The 25,275-nt window shown below is 40.5% G+C and overlaps 2 protein-coding genes and 1 long non-coding RNA gene across 5 annotated transcripts; 2 read left to right on the forward strand and 1 right to left on the reverse strand.

Moving 5' to 3' along the window:
• Positions 1-1,532: 1,532 nt before the first annotated feature.
• pyroxd1 (pyridine nucleotide-disulphide oxidoreductase domain 1) lies at positions 1,533-12,323 on the forward strand. Its single transcript, XM_035425377.1, has 12 exons — positions 1,533-1,861; positions 3,288-3,368; positions 3,844-3,963; positions 7,284-7,412; positions 8,004-8,077; positions 8,633-8,823; positions 9,386-9,486; positions 9,828-9,957; positions 10,164-10,276; positions 10,361-10,483; positions 11,223-11,360; positions 11,861-12,323. Exons 1-12 carry the CDS (start codon positions 1,784-1,786, stop codon positions 12,107-12,109), a joined length of 1,527 nt encoding a protein of 508 aa, XP_035281268.1. The 5' UTR covers positions 1,533-1,783; the 3' UTR covers positions 12,110-12,323.
• Positions 12,324-25,186, reverse strand: recql (RecQ helicase-like). 3 transcript variants are annotated; one of them, XM_035425376.1, is made up of 16 exons: positions 24,859-25,186; positions 22,649-22,729; positions 21,950-22,165; positions 21,515-21,694; positions 21,181-21,287; positions 20,807-21,005; positions 19,813-19,979; positions 19,440-19,521; positions 18,888-19,036; positions 18,614-18,731; positions 18,020-18,158; positions 17,464-17,555; positions 17,073-17,280; positions 16,794-16,923; positions 13,702-13,837; positions 12,995-13,291 (listed from the first exon to the last, which is right to left on the reverse strand). In XM_035425376.1, exons 2-15 carry the CDS (start codon positions 22,668-22,670, stop codon positions 13,727-13,729), a joined length of 1,920 nt encoding a protein of 639 aa, XP_035281267.1. In that variant the 5' UTR covers positions 22,671-22,729; positions 24,859-25,186; the 3' UTR covers positions 12,995-13,291; positions 13,702-13,726. The 3 variants fall into 3 exon arrangements, with proteins under 3 accessions (XP_035281264.1, XP_035281265.1, XP_035281267.1); XM_035425373.1 differs by lacking the exon at positions 13,702-13,837 and having other exon boundaries at positions 12,324-13,291; XM_035425374.1 differs by lacking the exon at positions 13,702-13,837 and having other exon boundaries at positions 12,324-13,291; positions 24,854-25,186.
• Positions 17,278-19,263, forward strand: LOC118231519. Its single transcript, XR_004766084.1, has 2 exons — positions 17,278-17,581; positions 17,978-19,263. It is a non-coding gene; the product is annotated as an uncharacterized LOC118231519 (long non-coding RNA).
• Positions 25,187-25,275: the final 89 nt, after the last annotated feature.

The following is a 25,275-nucleotide window of genomic DNA, read 5'->3' on the forward strand; positions in this document are numbered from 1 at the left end:
CAAACCCCTGTCTACCACTAAACCATTTGCTGCCAATAACCACCTCACCTCTGTTTTGTAACCCTTCTTCTCCTTTTGAATTGTGACTTCTCCCTCATTAGATCTGCTGGAATGAACAACAATGTTAAAACATACCCTGTGATTTTGCATGTTATTGTTTAATGATCTATGACTATGTTTAGTGGTACAGTTTAGTACAGTTTTCTTTGCTCTTGTAGAATTGTTTGTTATTTCCCTCCCTGGATTGTGCTGCTTAGAACCGAGAAGGCAAAAGTTAAAAATATCTTTTATTAAAAGAATTTCTTTCCATGGGTCAAGAGCAGAAATTGACATTGCGCATTTGCATTCAATCTTAAGGGCTGAAATTGAAACTGTCAGGGCAATGGTGATGTAGCATTGTTTCTGTGAAATATTGTGAACCACTCTGCCACTGATAGGGAAAGTTGGGACAAATTTTTCATTTCTCTGTGAATTTTTATTTTGATATTTTATTTTATTCTTTTGTCTGTGCCTTCTATTTATATAACCAGTGATACATTCTGACATCATTGTATAGGCTTGAGTAGAACAGAGGGTTGATTGCACCCTTCAGTAGGGACAAATAAAGACAACAGTTATCTGCTGAAAAAAAGAAACATGTTATTTGCTTTCAAATTCAGGAGATGCTGTGGCAGAAAGCAGTTCACCTGACATGTATTGCCTTTTGGTCCATTCAGAGTAGGTTGTCTTCTGTCTCGATGTGAGAGAACTAACGCTCCACTTGTTGTAATTTTTTTATTTTTTATTTTTACTGTTTATTAACAGTCAGAAGATAATAGCAATTGTTTATTTACATATTTATCGATACAGATAACTTCTTATTTCTGTGCTTATTTACAATTTTTCAATTATTTGTACTTTTCTTGTGTTTAGTTTAATAACAAAACAGGAATAAAAATATCATATTTCCAAAGTTGTAAGAAGCTAGAAGTCCAGAATTTTACACAATTTAAGCATTCTATAATTGCTAGATATATGATAAAATATTAGCATATAAGTTTTTTGGCTGATAAGCAAAAAAAAAAAAAAGAATAAATAATTAAACATTATTTTGGCTTTTTGGGGCTTAATCCACCTTAACAAAGAGAAAGAAAACCCAAACTGTGCATAAGTGAAGGTATAACAATCAGGATATAATTTAAACAGAAACATGTTTTATATAAGTTTTATGCTCAATACACTGTATTTTGTAAACAGGGCTTAATGTGCCAAAATTTTGCCTCCAGTTAATTGTCTGAAAGTGGATGTTTCAAACAAAACTTTAGGGCTCTGGCTCTTCAGTCTTGTTAAGCAAATTCTTGTTGTGTATTAACCATACATCAAAACTCTTAACGAGCCCGCGATATATTTTTAATTCAATATATAATCATTGATCTCTATAATGTCTCTGGTCTGGACATAGGATCTGACAATGCATCGCCGTTGTTGCTTCACGAAAGGTTTTCGTGGAAGTTTGACCCTTATCGTGTATCGTAGTTTTTGTTCACATGATCGTGTTTGCAGGAAGTTCCTTACAATACTTTAATAAATTATATCAGCCGACTGGCGCACATTGAAATTCAAGCTGCCAGTTGTGTGATGTAACAGTCCGTAATGGTGACAATATCTGCAGTTTCTTGGTCGGAAAAAGTCAACAGCAGATCAGCGTTCCATTTCTTTAGCTCTTATTTCCTGCGCATCACTTTTACAGTGTCTGTGCATAGAGCAGAGAGGTAGCGACCTAAATTGTCTGGAGCTGTAAGTGATGGCAGATAAAACAGCAAAGAGGGGCAAGTTAGTGGTGGTTGGCGGTGGAATTGCAGGTGTTTCGTGTACTGAACAGGTGAGTACCTGCTTTTAAAAGAATTAAAAAATAATGAAGTACATGTGATGTGACACCTGTACTGTACCAGCAAGTAGCGTTGTCGTAAAATTTCTCCTTACTGTGAAGAATCCCTGACTTGTTTACATTCTGGACAGATGTGTCTGCTATGCGAATATATCGCTGTTTCTGTCGGAGCACTTTCGACGCAACTCTCCTCGCTCCCAGAAGAACAAACTACACAAAAAATACATCTCAGTTCAAGTGAGCTCCACTCATTGTCCACTCCTAAATCTTTTGGAACTGCTCAGGCGTCTGAACCATTTGTACTGGTCGGGGATAGATCTTGTGAGGAAACTCCAAGAGGCAATAGCCTATGTACATATGGTTCATGATCGACGACAATACTAAAAGTGGGCAGAGGCATATCCACTAAAGTCAAAGCAAGCTGAGGATGCAGCCTAATCCACTGTGGCATTTTTCTATAGGTTTGGGGCGCCTAAATAAATTCTCATTGACTGAGGAGGGGAATTCAGGAAATTCGTGCTGCCCTATTAGCTATTATGTATTTTCTAATGATTTCTTCATTAACCCAAAAACATGGCTGAGGCTCACTCAGTTTTCTTATGTAGTAACTACAGATACCTCCCCTGAATTGAGTTCTGCTGGGATCATGTTAGGCCTACAACTTGAATAACAAGTTTCAGGTTGAAGAGAACTTTGGCAAGGTAGACCCTACAAGGTTTTATAAGCACACTAATATAGCACACTTCTTAAAAAATAAAAAAGTACAAGAACTTTCTTCCACAGCATCTACTTTGTTCACTTTTGAACTATTGGTGGCATTATTAACAGACTGAGTGGGTGATTGAAGAGTGTTTTTTCTTTATGCATGGTAGATTTGATCCTAATGCAGTGATAGCATATAGACCTTTTTCCAAAGATGGTATTTCTCGATATAATTGTGCCATCATGGTAGTACATTTCTATGCTTGCGAGTCAGGCACTCTTCAAGGTAAGAAGAAATTTTAGGTGAGCGCTTCAGATATTGCTTGTGTCTAAACTGCTGCAACGAAACAGCAATAGATTCACTTTGAAGTCACATCTGTCCAGAATCTAAACAAGTCAGGGATTCTTCACGTAAGAAGAAATTTAACAACAACGTCCTATTGTCTTTAAGTATACACACACTGCAGTGTCCACAAGTCGACAAGTTGAGGTAAATCAGTAGGTATAAACGTTCATTTTTATTTGTCTGTTAAGTCTATCTACTAGTAAAAATTTATGCCATTTGTGATTTCTTCTGAAACGTTTGTAAAGAGACTTGCTGTCTGTGTTACCAAACCTGTTGTGTCTGTTGAAGTCATGAGAAGTGCTAAGGCGTCTAGAGATAAACGTCATTGTATGCACGCTGATGGAAGTTGCGTGTATGAATACTTTCTTACAGCTTGCTTCACAGTTCCCATCCGAAGAAATTGTGCTTCTGACTGCTGCCCCTTTGATAAAAGCCGTGACGAACTTCAAACAGGTAAAGCCATAGAGTTGCACGGTACATAATCACAGTACAAATCCTCTGAGAACTTGAGAGCTAAGATGAGCTATCATTAATGGAAAGAGGTAGCTCTTAGTCCCAAACCAGTTTCAGTTGCTGGTTATTGAAACATTCTGGCTGTCCAAAAATAAATAATGAAATAAAACGAAATAAATATGTGTTATTAATGTATGTTTGGTTATGTTTTGAGAAGAGATGGCTCACAGAAAATGTATTCACTCATTAAACGAGTTGCAGGCTTTGAAAGGTTTTGAACTCCTTCCCTAAATTGTTCTGAGATTTATCTAGTTGTGTCCCTTGTAGTCTCAACTTTTTAACGGTATTCAAAGAAACATAATGTCATTGTGTAGTCAAGAGGTAATCATGCTGAAGCTGAATTCATTTTAATTTGACAGTCTGCTTTTAATGTAAGGAAATACAGTGAAAGGAATGTGCATGTTATACTTCAAAGGTTTCCAAGACACTGGAGGACTTCGATGTGGAAGAACAGCCTTGCAGCATTATAGAGAAGAAGTATCCAAATGTGAAAGTGATCCAGTCAGTAGTGAAACAGCTTCAAGCAAAAGAGCATGTGAGTTTATCAGCAATAGAACTTTATGCTGTGCATATAATGGGTTTAAGGGATGAGTGTGTGGAATTCTGGGAATAAGAGAGGGGTTCTGGCAAAGTGATTAGATAGGGCATCATTTTGCATCTCAAGTTTATACCAGGGATGGTGATTTTCTGTTATTTCACTGATCGAGTGATCGCATGATGTGCTCGATTCCAAATCGATTCCTAAAATTGGGGAAGAATCTGTATTTAGAACGCATCTTGGCCGGGCAGCACCACTGTTTATATAGAGAATGCATGAACTTGAACGCATAACAACGCATATCAGTACCGAAGTGCTTCCATAGTAGTTAAGTTTGTTAATGTTTAGTTAATGTTTAGTTTACTGTGTCAATAAATACTGTCAGTGTCAGATATAACACATGTGCATCGGTGTGACTCGACAAATAAATAGGAAATTTGTAAGAGCAAGCACGTCATCAGTTACAATATCACACTTGCAATAGTGTCAGCTTATGTCCATGACCGACTGTATAGAGCCTAGGGCAGGTAGTCTAGTTACAGCTTGACTACGTTTATAGCCTCTGTTTCGAATATAATTAAGTAGTTGGCTAGCTAGCAATCCCTGATAAAATAAAATAAATAAATAAATAATTTTTAAAAACATGCCGCTACCTCATTTGACATAAAACCAAATATTTTAGGTAATCCAGTTGAGGTAGTCTACTAGACAGAGACGTTCGTTCCCAAGTGGTAGCCTATAGGGCAGTGGTCTCCAACCCTGGTCCTGGAGAGCTACAGGGCTTGCTGGTTTTCATAGTGACTCTGCACTTCATGAATCAATTGGAGCAGTTGATTACACAGTTAACTCAACTCACCTGGTGTCTTTGGTCTCAATTGGGTGCTGATTTTAAGGTGAAAACAAAGACCAGCAGATCCTGTAGCTCTCCAGGACCAGGGTTGAAGACCACTGCTATAGGGTATGGTGTATTTACCAGAATACTTAAATGGGCTCATGTTTCCTTTACAAATGGAGTTGCATATTTTAAAACGGAAGTTTTCATTACATTTGACAGAAGTAGTAAATTCGCCTTGGGCAAATTCCAACACATAGTTGTACATACATGAGAAAATAAAAAATATCGAGTGGGCACGAATCCGACGAGTAATCATTCAAAACTTGTTCCCATTGCTAGTTCACATGGGTTTATTGTGGCAGTGTCAAGTGTACATCTGCCTCAAAGTAAATTTTATGTTAATGGTAATTAGGTAGGTTTATGAACTCAATGGAGTTCTGGAAAAAGCAAAGCAATACTGTACCAGTTTAGAGTCTTGCTAATGCTTGGGAGTTGCAGAGTTCTGTCATTTGGTTAAGACCGTGGAGCATTATTGTTCTGAGCCAGAACCTTGTTAATTCTGTAGAGGGGGGCTATGAAATTAGAATTCTGTTAACTCTGTAGATTGCTGATGCAATGTGTCAGATCCCTCCTGGTAATGTAATGAGTCATACTACTGTTGGTGCGCATGAGCTGTCCTGCAGTGGGTCTGAACCCCATAGTGCTGTAGAATAGTGCTTTTGTGTAAGTACCTTTTATGAGTAGTCTGGTAAATATGCTTCTCTTTTTTTACAAGGGGCGATTCAGACATTAAATTCGAAGTCAACATAATTCCAAGGTCAACTTAATTTCAAAACTGTGCTCTCTGGCACTTTAAGCTAATTACGAGTTTGGTGCTTAACCAGTGTGCAAGTGAGAGGGAGCTAGATATGCACTCCAGCAGGGAATACTATGAACTACAAGTGGGGTTAATAAGGTCAAATGTTTTTTTATTATTATTTATTTCAAGTACAATGCTTAATGAGTGCTATAGATTTCAAATTAGGAATTAAAGTTGGCATCATACTACCATTGTTCACTTCCAAAATAATTTACAACAGTCATAAATGAGTTTGTAATTAAACAATGTTCATCTAAAAATATGGCTTGTCCTGTTTAACAAAGAACTATATGAAAAACAACACCTGATAGCTGAATTAATAATATTTTTGACATGCAAAATCATGAGTACAATGTTAGGTCAACAAGGAGCAAATAAATTCACGAAGGTTCCCATCAAAAAATACAATCAGTGGACAGAATAATAATATTGAAAGCATAGATTGAAGAATAAATCAATTCCAGTGGAAAATGTGTACTGCAAATGATTTTTATTTGTTTCTGGGTTCTAAGAAATTGGTTGTGAAATGCTGTCAGGCTGTTATCCACCTGTCAGTTCACTGGGTACAGTGCTGTTGATTTTGACAGTTAAAACTCATCTGAATGATTTGTTCCCAATTTGTCTCAATTACCTTTTGTGCATTTAAAATGTAAAATTGAGGGAGATAAGCATTTTCTAAGGTGGCTTGCGGCTTCATTATTTAAATGATTGATTTGTACGGGCCTTCCACAGGGAGAGTCAGAATACAGTAGCAAGGGCATACTTCTGATTAGAGGCTACGTTTACATGTGGACTGAAAATAGTTCCAAATACAAACTTTCATGCAGGAAGTTTTATGTATTGTCTTTTTTATTATTTAATTCTTGATTTGTTTTCAAGTGTTTTTCAGCTTTTATTAAGTTTTATCTGTGGTATGAAGAGTCACAGATATTAGACAGTCACTTAAGTGGAATTTCAGTGGAAGTATTTTGGAAGCACCTCCCAGTATTGAAGATAAGCAAGTGCGCAAGTCTGAATGCCTACTTGGAAAAAGCATGCCTAACTTGGCAACTAGGCTAAAAACACTTAAGCAGGTCCACAAATCTACCAACTCTGAATAGGACCCTAGATTAATGCCTTAAAGAGATTAGCATACACTATGCTAACATTGTAATAATAAAACCTTACCAATACTGCCACCTAGTGGAAAGATCTGCAGATCTCCTTTAGAAACCGCTGCCCAGAGGTTGAAATGTTACAATGTAACACAAGTCTTAATATCCATGTTTATTTTTCATGTTCTATATTTCATATTTCACTTGTTTCACTCATGTTTCTCAGGCAGTTCTGCCTAGATTTATTCTCACTATATGAAGTTTAAACTTTGCTGATTTGATCTGTTTTCTTCCTGCTACTTCCATCTCTTCATCCCAATTCCCTCCTTTTACCTGGGGGGAACACCTATGTCTTAACAATTTTATAACAATGGTTACAGTAGACATGTAGAACAGTGGTTAATGGAATAGTATGCTGGTAATGAGTCAGTCTGATGATGGTGATGATTATTTTATTTATCCGGATAAGCCCCCACTGGGATGCAAATCTTTTTAAAGGGAGCTCTCATGAAGGTGTTTGTGTTCTCAGAAGCTGCAGACAGAGAATGGGAAGGAGCTCCATTATGAGAAGCTGTGTATCTGTAGTGGTGGCAGACCCAAGCTCTTTATACGTGACAGCCCCCATGTGCTGGGGATCCGAGACACGGACAGTGCGCAGGTACTCGCGTCTTGATACTTCATCAACAGTAACATGAGTCATTTCAACTTGTTGTACTCTCATATTACTCTTGTAAATGTGCAACTCCCCAAGTGCCCATCCTCTGCCTTTATGCTGTGCACATAGTCAGTGCATGTTCAAATAAAACTTTCACCTGTTTAGCAGGGACTGATAAATAAAAGTACATTTACACCATGAGTGAGGGTGTACTTAATTAGCATTTCTGTGACAGAGTAAACTGTGAGGTTTGATCCATGTTCTTTAATGACCCAAGTCTGGATTTCAGCCAGAGCGTCTTGATATACACAACATTTCTCAGTCAGTTATGTCAATATTTGTCTTACCCATGAACGCCAGAATGTTAATATACTCGTACCACTTTAATCATGCGTGTTGATTTACACATAACTCATTAATTCCAGCACGTCAGTGTACATTTCAATCATTCATTTCAGTGTACTGAAATAAGATTCACTCATTAATTCAAATATGTTAGTAAAGAGCTCACTCATTCTTTTCAGTGTATAAAGTACACTCTCCTTAGTAATTATGGTTATAATGTGAACCTCATTCATTCCCTTGTGTTTGTAGGAGCTTCAGAAGCGCTTATCAAAGGCAAAGAGGATAGTTGTTATTGGGAATGGAGGAATTGCCTTGGAGCTGGTGTGAGTATAATAATAATAATAATAATAATAATAATAATAATGCATTACAGGGAAATCAGGATAAGACACAGAGTACTGAGGATTAAAACATTTTTTTATAAAGATAATAAATAACATCTTGACCTGTCTCTCCAGTTTGTGTTCAGATGTAACAATGCTAGGCAATATTCATTTTATATGTGTAAGACCTGAAAGTGATGTGTAGGGTGTTTCTGTTTGTGGGCATGTATAGCGCCATGAAAAAATATTTGCCCCCTTTTTTATTTCTTTTGGTATTGTGTCTTTGTCACGCTGAATGATTTCTGAATATTTAGACAACATTTAATATTTGACAAAGAGAAACTGAGTAAACACAAAACTGAAACTAAACAAAAATCAGAACCGCACCCTGTGTATGAGCTCCCAGTCTTGGCCCCGAACTGTGGAGAGGAACGCACCTTTAAGTACCTGGGCTGATTAGTTAATTCAACCCAGGTGTGCGTGCTCTCCACCAGCATGTATGTATGGTAAGTACAGGTGATGTGTATTTGTGTGCATGTGTTCGTGTCTCTGCAGGTACGAGGTGGAGGGTTGTGAGGTCATTTGGGCGGTGAAGGACAAGGCCATCGGAAATACCTTTTTCGACGCAGGTGCTGCACAGTTCCTTATCCCCTGCATGGACACCGACAAGCCAGAAAGAGCCACACCCTACAAGAGGACCCGCTACACCACTGACCGGGCTGCACCTACATGCGCCCCCTCTGCAGGTGTAGACCCATGTACACCACTGAAAATACAGACCACATACACCTCTGTGGGTACAGACCAACCAACCAACCAACTGCAGCAGTGGACAAAATACACGACGAGAGGCTTAGACCCATACTGACACATCCTCAGCTGATGTAGTTCCACATACACACCCCCTCTGTATGAGCAGTCTACATACACCCTTCCTGCAAGTATAGACTCAAATACACCCCCATCTGCAAGAATATCCCCCCATATATCACTAGTTCATATACACACCCTTTTTGTACCTAAATACACTTAAGCTGTAGGTTTAGAACCACTGCATAGCCCTACATACACAGAATTGCAAATATAGACCTATACATGTAGACGTACAGTATGTAGACCTGTATACCATCTGCAGAATTGGATATAAATGCACCATAGTAGATGTAGCATAAACACATTCACACTTCTGCTGGTATATTCATGTACTCACACTGCTGCAGGTATACATACTGTGTGTAATTATGAATCAATGTTTGTTCTGACTGGGTTGTAAAGCACAATCTCACATTGCATTCTGTTTGTTTTCAGAGCATGGTAAACCGAACCAGAACCCAGATTCGGCAGAGAAACTAGGCAGTGCTCTGGGCCCAGACTGGCATGAAGGCATGAAACTGAGAGGAGCACAAGAGGTGTGTGTTTGTAAGGGAGGGAGCAATGGGATGAGCTCACTTGCTGAAGGTGTGTCTAAGACATGTTTGAGCTCATTTTCTAAAGGCCTTTGTGTGCTTTTCATTGTTATATATGCAAACAGTAAAATTAATTAAGTTAAATACAGGATCCATCATGTTATTAGTGACCTAGCTGTGGAATGGAAACTGAATGGAAACACCCTCATGCTGACCAAGAGGTATCTCTTTGTCAGAGATGTCATCCTGTGAAGGTGCTACCTTTAGTTTGGGCCAGTGAAGGTCTGTAGTTTTCAGCGGTTTAGGTCATGTGAAAATGTGTTGTGTCCTGTTGCTCCATACAGGTATCCCGCAGAGTCCACGTGGAGTATCAGTGCGAGGTCCTGAAGGTCTATACAGCTGAGGAATTCCTGAACTCTCAGCATGAATCCCAGGAGTCCTCACAGTGCGGCCTGGATCCATCGTCAGAAACAGGTGAGCATAGAGAGCAGTCAAAGTAGAGAGACGGAGAGGTGAGAGTAAAAAGAGGCAGGTGACTTGAGGGAGAGGTCAAAGAAGAGTAGAGCTAAAGGTGAAAGAGATGCAGGGTTGTGTACAGAAAGATGAGAGGAGTTGAATGATTATGGCAAATCTGTTAATCTTCTCTTCCATTGACTTACCGTGTCTCCTGCTTCTTCCAGGGCTCTGGCCAGTGTATATAAAGCTAACCAACGGCAAAACCTATGGCTGCGACTTCATCGTCAGCGCTACAGGGGTCACGCCAAATACTGAACCGTTTCTCCTAGGAAATGACGTAAGAATTCACATTTCCCAGACTGAGGGAATGGCTATGTGGTGGCATTGGAACAGCTGAGTGCTGTACTCTCTTCTGTTTCAGTTTGCAGTGGCGGAGGACTCTGGCCTCAAAGTGGACGACCACATGCGGACATCGGAACCAGATGTGTATGCAGCTGGGGATGTGTGCACTACAGGCTGGGATCCCAGTCCCCTGTGGCAACAGGTGCCGTAACCTCTATATACTGTAGATACTCCAATATGTACGCAATGATGGGGGCATCAGCGTGGATTAAAAGGATCTAGATGTATGTCAGCCTACACAGTTTTCTCTCCAAGGGGAAATGTGACGTTTTTGTACATCACCGCAATGTCAAATGATTCAGAAACCAATTATATTTGAAATTTAAATATTACTGAACCATGTGGGAAAAGTGCTGATAACAGAAACCCATAAAAACAGCAGTACATTAGTGCACACTAATGCATTGAAAATAATTTATCAAAGTGATCCAGCGGCTGGCTCATTAAAAGGGCAGTTCGCTAATGCAGGGTTCCACACACATTTTCTGGGGCTGATGGGCGGTGGAATCCATAGCATAGCCAAAAAGCAACCAAATGGCCTTCGAAAAAGTGGATTGAATGTCCTTTTAAAGTAGAAATAAATTAAAGATTGGGCTCTTTACCAGTTCACCAACATGCCTATATATAGAATCATTCATGGTTAGAAATAGTACCAAATTAGCATTTAATTATCAGACAAGCTAAAATTATTACAAGATTTTTGTTGAAATGGGAAACAATTAACACCTCCTCTTCTCTGGAAAGGAATCTTTTCATTTTGTCTGTGTACGTCTCCCTGCCATGGGATATAAAATAATATGTAAAGCCTGGTCTTGGACACCACAAGGTTCTCTCTGTAGTATAATGTAGTCTCAGGGTGCAGTGTATTATCCCGTTCTCAGATGCGACTGTGGACCCAGGCCCGGCAGATGGGCTGGTTTGCAGCGCGATGCATGGCAGCGGACCTCCTGGATGAGCCAGTAGAGTTGGACTTCTGCTTCGAGCTCTTCTCTCACATCACCAAATTCTTTAACTACAAGGTGGGGAACTAGAGTTTGACCAGACAAAATCTCAACAACATTGTAGACCTTCTACTGACAGAAGTTTCATTTAGTTTAGATGGAATCTCAGTAGTTATTTTTTCCCCAAATAGTCACTTCAGATATGTGAGAGCTTTGAGTATCTAGTCTCGATTCTAGGCTTTTAATTGCCTTGGAGTCTGTTATTGCAATTTGTCAACATTAGTACCAGAGCTGTGCCAATGAAAGTCAAGGAAGCCATAAAGAGGCTGAGAAATATGAAAAATATTTGGCATAGGCCAAACCTTATGGCTTACCAAAATCAACTGTGTGGAACATTAATAAAGGGAGCACTGATGAGTGCAGTAATTGCAAAGGGCCTAGTAGGCAAAGAAAGACCTCTACAGTTGATGAACGAAGAATTTTTGAGTACAGTGCTGAGCCAAATCAAGAAAAAATGTTTGTCCCAACATTACGGAACTAATTGTATAAGTTTGTGCGTTCTATTTACTGCTTTACAGGTGGTTCTATTGGGAAAGTTCAATGCGCAAGGCCTGGGGCAGGATCATGAGCTTCTGGTACGCTGCACCAAGGGGAAAGAGTATGTGAAGGTGGTGCTGAGGCAGGGGCGGATGGTGGGTGCCGTGCTGATTGGAGAGACAGACCTGGAGGAGACCTTTGAAAATCTCATGCTCAATCAGATGGACTTGTCTGCCTATGGAGATGAGCTGCTCAATCCCAACATTGACATTGAGGACTACTTCGACTGACCTAGGTTCTGTCACCCACCTGTCTTTCCAGATCGTTTCAGCTTCAAGCTTTTCATTCATGAAAGGATGGTGGCAAAGTTAAGTCGATTGGTGCACTTTGAGGATATTGCCTATTTGGGCAAGTCTATGGAAATATTTTTTGTTTTCATTTTATGCCTTCCTAAAGCCGTATCAACAGTTAAACCTGGCTGTAAATAAAGGATAATCCAATGTGTCAAAATGTGATAGACGTTTATTTTGTTAAACAGTGAAACAAGACAGCAGATCTCAGAAGGCAAACTAATCAGGAGAAATAAGACTAACAGAGTGCATCGTGGTTGACAGTGCAGTTCACATGATTTAAAAAAACTTCTGAACTTGGCCCCTTCTTTAAAAGTTGGCTCCAATCATTGAGCACAGTTGAACAGTGTTTGCAAATCTTTACAAAATCATTAACACGAATATGAAATTAAAGGCAACATGTCAGTGACCCAAACAAATGGTCAAAGCAGAACATTTCCTTCAAGAGTTCTGAAGCAGTGAAGTCTGAGTAGGCAGTCATTTCCGGATAAGTTTTCTCCTGGTGCTGACTCTCATCCACAGGCTGCGCACTGTCCTGCTGATAGATGATCTTGAGGGCAGCCGCAGGCTTTTCAGAGGCCCTCGGCTGCAGGTCAGGACCCCTGAGTCAGAGTCCTTTAGGCATTCATGGGAAATGTAGTTAATTCTCTGAAGCTGCTTGCTGTAGTAGCTGCGCAAATCACTCAGCTCCTCCACTGCAGCTGCTGAAATGATGGAAACCTCTGAAGGAGCACTAACTAATGCTGATCCCCCATGGACAGGAGGCATGCAAGCATTGCTTTCAGCCTCAAGAAGGTTTTGCTTTGGTCTCTTTTTGGGTGTTGACTTTCGTTTTCCATTGGCTTTGAAAGGAGAAATGTCAGGAGTTAGCGGAACTTGGTTGACGCTTTCTGAGACCCGGTTGTCTTTTTCCACAGAACTGATCTCCACATCTATCTCAACGGTAGCAAGCTGGAGACATGTGGGGTCCTCCTCCTCAGCTTCACCCCCAGCTTCGCTCTGCATGTTGTCATGTTTTCTGGCTTGATTCTGCTGATTCTTGGATTTCTTTGTAAATTTGCCGTCTTTGGAGAAGGTGAGAGGAGGCATCCCCGCCTGTGCAACTCCAGCCAAACCGTCGTCCTGGGAAGAAAACTGCTATGAAAGACCCCTGATAGGCTGTGGCCATGACTGACCTGCTGAAATGCAGCGGTGTTAGTGATCTCTGAAATGGGGCGGGGTTAGTGCTCAAAACCCTGATATGAAACAAGCCATGCTCCGTTATGCATCTCCCTACATGCAGGCAATTAAACAAACATAAACACCACACCAGGTTAGTATGCTGCACACGAATGGTTATGCACAAAAAAAGCATGCTTCAATAATTCTCTTAACAGGTTTTGATATTTCTTTCAAAAATGCACATTATCTTTGATCCCCTGCTGAGCATCTCTCTACATTTTTTCAGCAAGCACTCAATACTCTGTAAGGCTGATGTTCTGCATTGCATGCTGAGATGCAAGTAGTTGTTAAAGATAGTAATTGAACTGTACTTTTCAGTTCTTCTCGTGGATGAAATTAGAGAACCTTCTTGATTTTCTTGGCATTGGGGAGTGCGCCTTCTGCTTTGTCACCAGACCTTTTCCTTCCTTTGGTCTGTGCACTATTCCCACTTCTGGACGTCTTTACCTGTTGGTCATTAATAGCATGAACTGTGAACACTGTGGCCACTGAACACTAGAGAAAGTAAAAATGGATTGGTACACATTTGGTTTAGTACAGTTGGTTCAAAAGCAGGTTTTTAGGGCCAGTGAATGTATTTGATGGGTTTTCAGCTGAGCTGACCCTGTTTATCAAGGTCCTATCCTGTTTAACTTCCAACTTTGAGGTCAGGGTGTGATGCTGAATCAAGCATTTTTTCTTAATAAATAGCAAAAAATATACTTAGTGGACAGTTACTTAAAGGCAGACTATGCAGGATTTTTAACTTGAAAATATTATAAAGTAACCATGCACTGGTAATCTGTCTTTACACTTTTGCCGAATTCATGCACCTTTACCTGTTCTTGTTATACTAAAATGTGTTTGGGACATTTGTGGGCATGACACTCTCTCATATGTGGGGCTACAGTGTGTTCGTTGCTATAGTCTGACTGATTTCTCTTTCACACTTCTGGGTCCTCAACCAGTTTCAAGCCAACTGGGGATGGTTTGCAGCGTTAATTATTTCTTGTGTCCACTCCTCATCCTAAAGAACACAGTCCCTGCTTTAAGTGATGCCTTTCAAACAGACACTTACTGAGAAACTACTTACTGCATCCATTTAAGCAGCATATAGTTTCAGTTCAGACTGATACGCAGACCTTCAGCTGATACCACTGAATTGGAGGCTACCGTGTTGGGAAGAAGATTTGGGGCAGGTTCGGAAGATTAAGAGTCCACGGCGATACAAGAGCACTCGTGTTGGTGAGCAGCTCTCAGGCATTTTAGGTCCTTTCTACTCCATACGTACATTCATAATTACATACACACAGTGGATGATTCCTTCTGACCAATCCCCTTCCATTCCTGATAAAATTATTTCCTGACTTGGAAGAATGATGAATTATATTGATGTATAATTCAATACAGCGGAACCTGAAAAACAAATGCACAGCAGAACACCTGCACTAGCTGTCCACAGATTTCAGCTGCAATCGCAGCTTCCAGCTCTTTCCTAGAAGTGCTTTCCAAGCCTTTTTGTGAAAGCACATTGAGATACAATTGAACTCAACTCTTCTCCTTCTCCAAAGTTCTATTCACTGGGACAGGTAGTACTTTGTAGTTCAACTTCTGTGAAAGTAATGCTCACCTTTGGGACCACAAATTAAGTGGTACTATACATGCCAGTGGTGTCTGGAAAAATTAGTAAAACTACTGAGAAGAGTCAAGAGATAGCAAAGGCTTTTATAAATTATACTTCAGTCCCTTCCACTGTTCCTACTTTAGTGTTTTCTCTTCTCCCCTTAATTTCTGCATATCTTGTTTGCAAGTAATTATACATGAGATCTGATTTTACTTTAGTCCCTCGTATACACACGTTTTTAGCCCTCAGAGAGAGTGATAAATAGCCTTTGGAAATCCTCAAAAAGTGCAACAATAATCAGTCTCTACCAAGGACTACAGAACAATGGTGCTACAGGAATTTCAGCAACTTCATTGTGGCTCATTCTGAATCAGAATTAAAACACATCTTGCACATTCTGGTTTTCATTTAGAGTGCAGAGTGCCTACGATTACATGGTTGTGATAAAATTGAAGCTGTGATTCTGTTAGTAAATGGACAATGTATGATTCGGCTAGTGAACTTAATATGTGGAAAACTAAAAATTGAAATTAAATGGAAACAGCACTAATTTATATACAATAACAGACAGCAAGGACCTACCTTTGAGAGTTACTCTGGGTATTTTCATGTATGAGAGATACAAGTAGAAACTGGTACAGATGGAGATCAGGTGACAGATACAGGCAGACACAGGTGGAGATCAAGAGAAAGATACAGGTAGAAGCTGATACAGGTAGAGCTCAGGTAGTGTAATCAGGAAGAGATGGCATCATTAAATCAAATAAAATTATACCTTTTCATTTATATGGCAGACATGTAGCTACCATGTTGCCAAAGGGACCTTTACAGATGGCAGCAATTACTGGAAAATAACACCTGCATGAAATGTATGTCATGTACGAAGGGCAGGAATCTGAAAGGCAGTTTTAGTCAATTTTGCCAACTGGACTTCGTTCACTACAGATAAACAGTATGTGTGTCACATAAATACAACTTAAATTACATAACAGTCAATTGTTTTTTCAGGGTTCCTTCTTACACATAAGATATGTCTGCATGGTATTTAATATATTAAATAGACCACTACTTATGAAGGCACAAGAAAAAAAATGAATTTGTTATTTGAAACCATTTAAGAGAAACAAATTGCTCTCAATTACATCATTTTGAAATGGACCCTTCCATTAATTAAGCACTTACTGGAATATTAAGAAATATAGATCTGTCAGATCTTTTCAGCAGCTTTTAATTAAGAAAAATGCAATTTCAGAAGGCTGAAAGGCTCAAGAAAAGATAAAATTGAAGGACAGAGGTAAGATTCAGAAACAGAGGAGAGAAACTGGGAAAGATGGAGGAGTTGTGATCAGTATCGTGGAGGCGTTAAGAGATCAGTGAAAACACTGCAAGAAAAAAAATGCCTCCCGCAGCTAGTTATAAACTAAAGACACATACACTGACTTGCAACTATTCAATAGCCACTTGCAGCTGGCTACAGGCATGCAATTGCTTAGATAAAGGATGGGGGATCTTACAGGGGGAGACTCACAACCAGGCTACAGGAAATTACAGAACCTACAGCCAGACTTACAGGGACGCCAGGTCACAGAAATACGCAGCCAAGTCACAGGGGACTTGCAGTGCCTTAAAGTTAGGCAGAATTTACCCAGTAAGACAGTGAGGTCACATGAACATGTAAGTCGGAAGTCAGTGTATGTGCACTTACGGTTGACTAATTAGGACTAAAGCAAGGCTACCTTGCTACCTCAGGCTGAGGACCAGGTCAGCGGGACCAATAAAATCATTTATTGACTGACTTACAGGATCGCTGTTGGGCGGGTTTCTTTTCATCTTCAGGGTGATGGTGTGTTTGTCATTCTTTAGAAGTGCAGCCTTTCGACCCAGCTTCATATAGAAGTAGGTGGTGTAGGGGGTGAAGCTAAAGTCCTCACTTTTAGAGAAAGAAAGTGATTTGAGCATCAGAACTGTAAATTATTTTCTTTAGTCTGTCCTGAAATTGTAATTCATCTTTTTCAATCGAATAAATCGACGGTTTGTGAGATACAGGGGTAGTTTGGGTGAAGAAGGGGCAGTAGGTACCTGAAGTACCCCTGCAGTAGGAGGTGAGTGAGGATGGCCTCCACCTCCAGACGGGAGAGGGTGGTGACTTGTGCGGTCTTCCGCCCTTTGGTCCCCATCCAGGTGTCAGTCAGCTTCAGTGGGGTTACCCTCTCGTTCTTGGAGGTGGCCGCCTCAACGATCTGCACTGCCTCGCGGGCGTGCTCCGTGATGTCCACAGTGATGTAGTCTGCATATAAACAGTGTTATCAAACAGAAAGGAAGGATACAGGCCACACTTTCCCAAGCCCTCAAGGGAAGGCCCAGGATTACAAAGCAAATTCTAGAACAAATTGGTCAGGCTAGGGTTGAGGTAGTGTTTCACAAACAAACACGTTCTATCAGTGGACCTCCAATTTTCCCACGCCCTCACCATTGCCGTGTCGACAGACGTCGCACATCTGGTTACAGCCCTCATCATCCCAGACCTCATCGAAATGACTTGCCATGACCGTACGGCGGCACCTGTGGAGCGATGGTCAAATAAACAGGTGAGTGCGTCGTCCACACAGTGCTTCTCTGAAATGGCTGAACAATTCACTTTTTCACTCAGTTCTGGACTTGAGATACAATGCTACTGCAGTCTTAAGCCAGGCAAGACATGAATGTGGTGCCAGAAAGAACAAATTCAACAAAAGGAACTTGGTGTTCAGTCATTAACCTCCTCACGTCCTGAGTACTAATTACTCTTGTGTCCAGTTATGTGCTGTCTCCACCCCATCTGCCAGTTCCTCCTGTTCCTCATTTACTTAAATTATATACCACTGGATGTCTTTTGATGCTGGTTATTCCATTCTCCAGATCAATGCCTTATTCCTTCTTAATGATTTAAGCAGCTTGTTGTTTCTGATATGTAATAAATTAAAAAGAGGATCTTTCTACTGCAGATCTCACCTCCTACATTTGTATCTTCCCTGAAAATACTGTACCTGTCCAAATTCTGGCAGTAGGCCACCATCTGCATCAGCTTCTGCTGGCCAACGTTCTCCATGACAACCATGGTACTGATTCTGAAGATGTCCGCAAAACCAAAGTACAGGATGCAGTCCGCAGGCTTGTCATCCCGCCCTGATTACAGAAGACAATGTTACACTGACACATTTTTATGAAGCCCACAGAAAAACTGTGTTTGGGCTGTCTCTTACTATGTTGTTACAGTATTCTATTTTTGGAGTAAAATTGTGATTGAAATTATAGTGTTGAAAAGAAGGGGGGGGGGGAAGCTAGTTCAGTGTAAATGTGTGTAAAGTTAGGGATGGCTAATTCTTACCAGTTAACTGTTAAAACAGTATTTGATCATTACATTTGGTCCACATGTAATGTCAATCATCAGCTTACTAAATAATTTACCACTGGCTTGCTGAATGACTGAGCATAGCCACTGCATACAGAATACAAATGCACACAGATTCTGTGTCAGTATGAATTAAATGTGTGTGCGGGACTGCATCTGCAGAGGTTGGTGGATATAGTACCTACAATGGGTCCATAAAAGGTGTGCTCATTTAAAATATAGATTGTACCTGCGCGGCCACTCTCCTGGTAGTAGTTCTCCATTGACTTGCTGATAGAGTGATGAATAACGAATCTGACATCATTCTTGTTGATTCCCATCCCAAATGCTACAGTCGCCACCACCACCTACAACCATACAGTCCGATAACCATCTTCAACCTCACGTTCCCATCAGTTTCTCATTATCATTTATACAGTTGTTTGTACCAACCAGGCGTATACCTGGTTTAATACCATACACCATCTGGACATCATTCTTTGTTACGCATCTTGTGCAGTCACCTGAATCTTGTTGTCGCTCCAGTGGCGGTGCACTTTGCTCTTGTCAGCAAATTCCATGTTGGCGTGATATGGCTGGGCCATGATGTCCTTCTTCTGCAGGACTGCAGACAGGGCCTCTGCCTCCTTTTGTGAAAACACATAAACAATTCCTGCAAAAAAATTAATTTAATCCTTTTTAAATAGAAAGCACACCATGCACATGCAATCACAATAAAAGAGCAATTGGCTACCGTCTACAATAAATCTGTTATATTTTATGATTTCTACCATTAGTTAGTTGTATCCATTCTATCTCTCTTTTCCAAATTTGTTGCAATGCGATTTGTGATGATTACTTCTGTAAAGACTACTATGTAAAATAAATTTGATGAACAAATCTGTTACTATGTGTTTATAATGCCATATCCCAGCAGTTCAGGGATTAAAGGGAATTTCATGTCTCCTTTGCAGGAGAATCAGTGTTATGTCCCATCTGATCTTACCTGCTTTTTCGTGCACAAACACATACCTGCACTATCTACCTCTCACATTCTCTCCTATACACACACCTACCTGACTGATCCTTGTATTTCTCCAAGATCAATTTTGCAATGTCCTCCATTGCACGTTCAGAGTTGGTTTCTTTGATCCGAACCTTAAACAAAAGGCAAAACCTCAATCACAAACATTCTCATTTGCCATTTCTGTAGCAAAATATAAAAGGCTGAACCACAGTGCAATGTGCAGCCCTATAAGAACTCAGCCACTTGATTAGTAAAAGCATGAGAGAGGACTTTACAGAGCCACATAAGGGATGTTAACTAATCAAGTGGCACATTCACTTTGACTGAGACTAGACTTGAACCCAAATAATGACTCCTGGAGAAAAACAGCATGAGCATGCCCTAATGGCAAATTAATAGTGTATGATTGTTGCGACACCCACCTCGTAGTAAAGGTTGGGACGGTTGAAGGTGGAAGTGAGAGTGAGGGCGTCAGGGACACACAGGATCTTTTGGCAGTCCTTCAGGACACTGCTGGTTGCCGTGGCAGTAAGCCCGATGAGGGGGACCTTCGGAAATTGTCTCTTCAGGATCCCCAGCAGCTTGTAGTCTTCAGCAGGAAGAGAGATGGGGCGTTAACTCTGAACACCACTATTTTACAATGAGAGCTTCTCGCCAGTTCTGTGTTAATGAAACCCTTAGGGGTTTCAGTTCTGGTCTAATGAGGCACATCAGATCTGAACTAATGGCACACCTGCACCAGTTAAGCACTAATAATACCTTCAGTAAATCAATGCTCATTAAACTTTCACCAAATCCACACAAATTCCACACGGACCATGTAATGAAACCATTATTGGGTAATGAAGCACATGGTCCCCATGGTGAGATCTTAATGGTGAGTAATTCAGCTGTACTACTGAAGAGGCTTGTCTGAGAGCGTGAACAGGGCCTGTGCCAGAGTGGAACTATAACCAGGCCTACAGGATTGAGAACATCATCATATCTGCACAAACGTAACAATTAGGTTTGCAGTGATCAAATTGCTCAATACTGGAATTGGCCCAGCATAGGCTTAAAAAGCACATCAGCTACTGGCATAATGGCTGATTTCTTTAGCCAATGTTATGAAATTTTATTGTGAGACCAAAACGTGAATAGGACACAGAATATGATGAACACACAATAAGAAGTTTATCTTGCGATGTTCCTAATTAACAATAAAGCAAGATTTGATCATGTTTCTTGTTCCTTCTAGGTGACTGCAAATTTTGTAGATGAAACAACACTGGAAATGGCATTGGTACTGATTTAAATCTGTCTAGAGTTTCTCTATTGCCTGTGTAACAGTTAAATCTAAATAGATCAGTAATAATAGCAGAGTTAGTAGGCCTATAGTACTGGGAGACTGAGCAGGTCTGTACTAATGAGACTCACCAGGTCTGAAGTCATGGCCCCACTGGCTGCAGCAGTGAACCTCGTCCACAGCAATGCGCTCCAGTGTGCCCGCACTGTTGGCTTTCTCCAGCCGGGACATCAGCAGTTTGCTTTTGGAGATTTTCTCTGGAGTCACATACAGGAGTCTGAACGGGGTCTTCTGCTGCGTCATACCGGCCATGACCTCCTTGGCATGCTCCTGCATTTCGGGTTCCGTACAGATTTAGGGTGCTTAAGCACTCTTCACATACATACACGGATATTTGTGGCAAGATGAATTGTTTTCATAAAGTATGTTAACTGGTATGAGGGTCAACTCATCACAAGGCAATTAAATGAGGGCTTTAGAGAAAGAGGGATGCTGGGATGTCTACCTTGCTGCTGGAGGCATTGAGAGAGACTGCAGAGACACCAACATTCTTCAGGTACATTAGCTGATCCTCCATCAGAGAAACCAGGGGGGCAACGACCAAAGTAAAACCTGCCAAACAGAGAAACAGAAAAATAGGCAGGAGGGAGGAATTCAATGGGGGTTATCAGGATATACATATTTAACAAGTGATCTTGAAACACACCTTTATAGGTGTTCCACACAAATCAAATTGATTGTTTCTAGCAATCCAACATACAGTTTCAGCATAGTTGCGCTGTAGATTGTGCTGTGGCTAATATGGGCCTGTCTGTGTGTGCTTGGCAGTAAGGTGATACCCTGAGAGCAGACAGCAGGCAGCTGGTAACACAGGCTCTTGCCACGGCCTGTGGGCATCACCAGAAAGAGGTCTCTGCCAGACATGGTGAGGTTGATGGACAGCAGCTGGAGTGGCCGAAACTTGCGAAGCTGAAATACAGCGGACAGCTGCTTCTGCACTTCCTTGGACCACGGGAAATCTGGAATAAAGAGTGCACGCTCATGGTCACATACAAATGGATGTACAGTGAGAGGGTGGTGTGAGCACAATGCAGAGTATATTCTGTATGAGAACATACTGTATATCTCATTGGCAACAGACTTTTAACAGTGCATTTTTTGTCTCTTTTGGAGACTTGGTATTTGGTAATTTCTATTTAACATGGCAGCATTCAGGTTTACTTCTGTCGACTTGTGTATGTCTGTGTGTGTGTGTGTGTGTGTGTGCGTGTTACCTGTGCCCTCATAGCGCTGCAGGTCCTGCTTGGTGCTGCCAGATTCGGAGGGCTGGGCAGAACTTGAGGGCTGGGCAGAATCGCAAGCTTGCTCCCGCCTCTTCAGTAACCGTTTCCTCCTGGAGTTCAGACTCGCCTGCCGCTCCAGCAGCTCCGCAACCTGCAGCTCCACCACCTCTAGCTCCGCCTCCACCTTGTCTAGCTCCACCTGCACTTCTGCAGAGATGCATCATCGCACTTCAGGAGCTGTTCTGGGAGACTCTCACAGAGTCATTTTCCTCTGTATCTTGAACAGCCATGTTACATTACATAATGTTCATTTAGCAGGCTCTTTTATCCAGACGCATGTGCATCCTACATTGCTAGTCGCTCAGGATAACAGGGTCAGCCAAAAGGACAGGAAGATTGGATGCTGGAATCTGTAGTAAACAACTATTTCAGGGGATTCTGTCCCAGCGCAATGCTTGGTTGCATGCCCTTTATCATTTTTAGAAATGTTGAATGCAGCCTATGGCAAGAGATTCATTTTCAATGAAATTCAAATAAAAGAAAACACGAAAGCCATTTGCGGTTATTCCTATCTTTTTGATGCATATATCACTTGGTTCCAGTCAATTCAGGGTTTGTTTATAATGGAAGTTTTTTGTTGTACACACGAGACATCTTTGTGAGACATGGTGAAATATTTCTAAGACCTACCGTTAACACTGTCCCCCTCCATTTCACAGGATAAGCCACAAGCTGATCACCCTGGGTATTCTCACAGGCGTCTTTATATATCTGATGGCAAACCAACATTACAGAACAACATGTAAACACAGGTACCACACTGCCACATTCATAAAACTAAAATAACTAGTTTGCTCACAAAACCATATACAAAATGAATGAGAGTAAATTGTTTCTGCAGTTTGGTACAAAAATGAATTAAGGCTAAGTAAATGAGAAAATACACACAAGTATTCAGAACAGATAAACAGTTGAGTCACTAGAGATCCTTTCTGAAGTCTCAAGCAAATAGTGTTGAGCTTCGTAGGGGTGGTATCATGAATGTAAACATTTCCTACACACTCCCTTGTGGTGTACAGCACTCTTGTGATGAGGATGCATGTGTTTTATACAGTACAGGGGTAAAATGATTCCACTTGCTTAATATGTATAAAATATTAATCCCAGATTACATCATGTAAAAAAAACAGAGGTTCACTAACAAATTTCCATAAAAGGAATCAATCACTTACTTACGCAAGGAGAAATGTACATAATCTACAAAAATGTCCCTAAACTAAATCTGTAAATTATCGCACTGCTTCACCTTGTCCACACACACCTGTGAAATATTAATGTTAGTCTTTGTTCTCTTCCTAACAAACTCTTTAATCCTTCATTAAAATATGTGCATGTGCACTTTCTCGTGTTTGACATACGAAGGTAAAACTCCTCGAGCTAGTTCAATTTAGGTGCGATACTTGTCAGTGGACCACTTCCGTTCAGGGCTGTTCCTTTTTTGGTATAGCGTAGCAAACTGATAATAAAAGATATGCAGTGTTTCCTGTGGAATTGATCTCTTGGTGTGGTGGTGGGTGTCTAAAGGGGGAGGGGGGGCGTGTAGCAAAGGCGAAAAAGTTTAAGACTATGAAAGCATAACCTCTTGAGACTTCTTAAAGGTTTTTTAAATATCTAAATCTATCTTTTAGCTTTGACAAGCTCTTGATACAAGGAATAGCAGTTTGCAAGAGCTAAAAAGTAGTTTTAGATGTACTTTAAAACCATAAAAAGTTTGTTAACCCTTGTATTGTTTGTAAATATTGAAGCAAAATAGGCCTGTATTTTGAGTTATGGTGGGGTGAGAACAATTAAAATAGCACATTGTCCATCTAGAAGTTCTATCTTCAAGAACAGAGGACTATATAACCAAAATTGATACTCAAGAAAAGTTACATATTGCACTTTAAAAGGGACATTCTTCTGCTAAATCAACTCAATTACCATGACAAAACAGTACTTAGTTAGAATGTTTTATCTTTTTATTTAACAATATAATTTGAGCTGGGTCCACATTCAAAGCCCTCTCTCTCTGTCGCAAAACCTTAAAAATAAACACTTTCCCTTTCGTTTTCATTGGAAAAAAATCCCTATGTTGTAGCATGGAAATGGAAGTAGTTTAATCACTTTTTAAATGCCCCCAAAAAAAAATTTTTTTAATTCGCCGTTTTGGCGATTTGGCGACATCCGACGGGTTTTTCCAGGTCACAATTATAATCAGATGTATTGTACCATTATAACAGCAGCTCTAGATTTTTAAAAAAGGGTAGGCAACTGGAACAGGTTCCGCTTCGGCTCAAACAAACACTTATTATTTTCAGATAACGTTACATATGTATCACATTTATTTTTTACTTGTCCGATCAGACAACTGCATGAGGCATTCCACTTGCCCGAACAGTTAGGATCCGCCAGTTGTCATCACCGAATGATAGTTATGATGATGGTGTGGCGGCACGGCAAAACCTTACCAGCGGAAACGTTGAAATATGTATCTAGGCCCGAAACTCTTCAAGTACGAGTAGTTGGCTGATCATTTAAAAACCAAACTGCACAATCTCATAATAATTCGAAAGCTAGACTAGCACTAGCAGCTTACATTCTAGACAGCCCGCTAGCTATGAAGATGTTTACACGCGGAGCAAAAACATGTAGCAGGTTCAAATAAATTCAAATTAGCCAGACGTTAGATGTCTATCTTATACGATAAGATATTTTAGTCACTCTTGGTTAACAAATATAGCTAGTTATTCACAGCTAACTAGCTACATCAGCAAAGTTAAATTTACTGACGTAGCTAGTGAGCTAATTAAGCTAAATTAATCGAGCAGTGTTCAGCATTTATACTGGGTATGTTACCGTACTTAGCTGTCAGCGAATAGCTCCGAAACCGACTGTTCATCACCATCAAATCTCTTCGCTTGTTTGCAGACTTCGCACTCCTCTCAACCGTTGCTAGCAACCTTGTGGAGGAGAACGGCTGAACATGCTCTCAACAGAGGGCCAATCACAGTGCGAATCAGTTGAGCAGAAACTGAAACTAAAATGCAGGAAACTGACATGACGCAGAGCAAAAACCATACATGGATTTCCAGATCAACGGATAATTTTACTATGGAGAAAATAAATGGGACGTTCACAATAATAAAGGAAATTAGAAAGCTAGCAATACTTTTTCACAGCATTGTAAAGTGTTGTATTGCGCACACACAGACAGCAAGTACATTCTTTTCTTTAGTTTGATGATGGGCTGACAATGTACAGTACTGCCATCTACTGGA

Source organism: Anguilla anguilla, chromosome 7 (genome assembly GCF_013347855.1).
Source record: "Anguilla anguilla isolate fAngAng1 chromosome 7, fAngAng1.pri, whole genome shotgun sequence".
Lineage (NCBI taxonomy): Eukaryota > Metazoa > Chordata > Actinopteri > Anguilliformes > Anguillidae > Anguilla > Anguilla anguilla.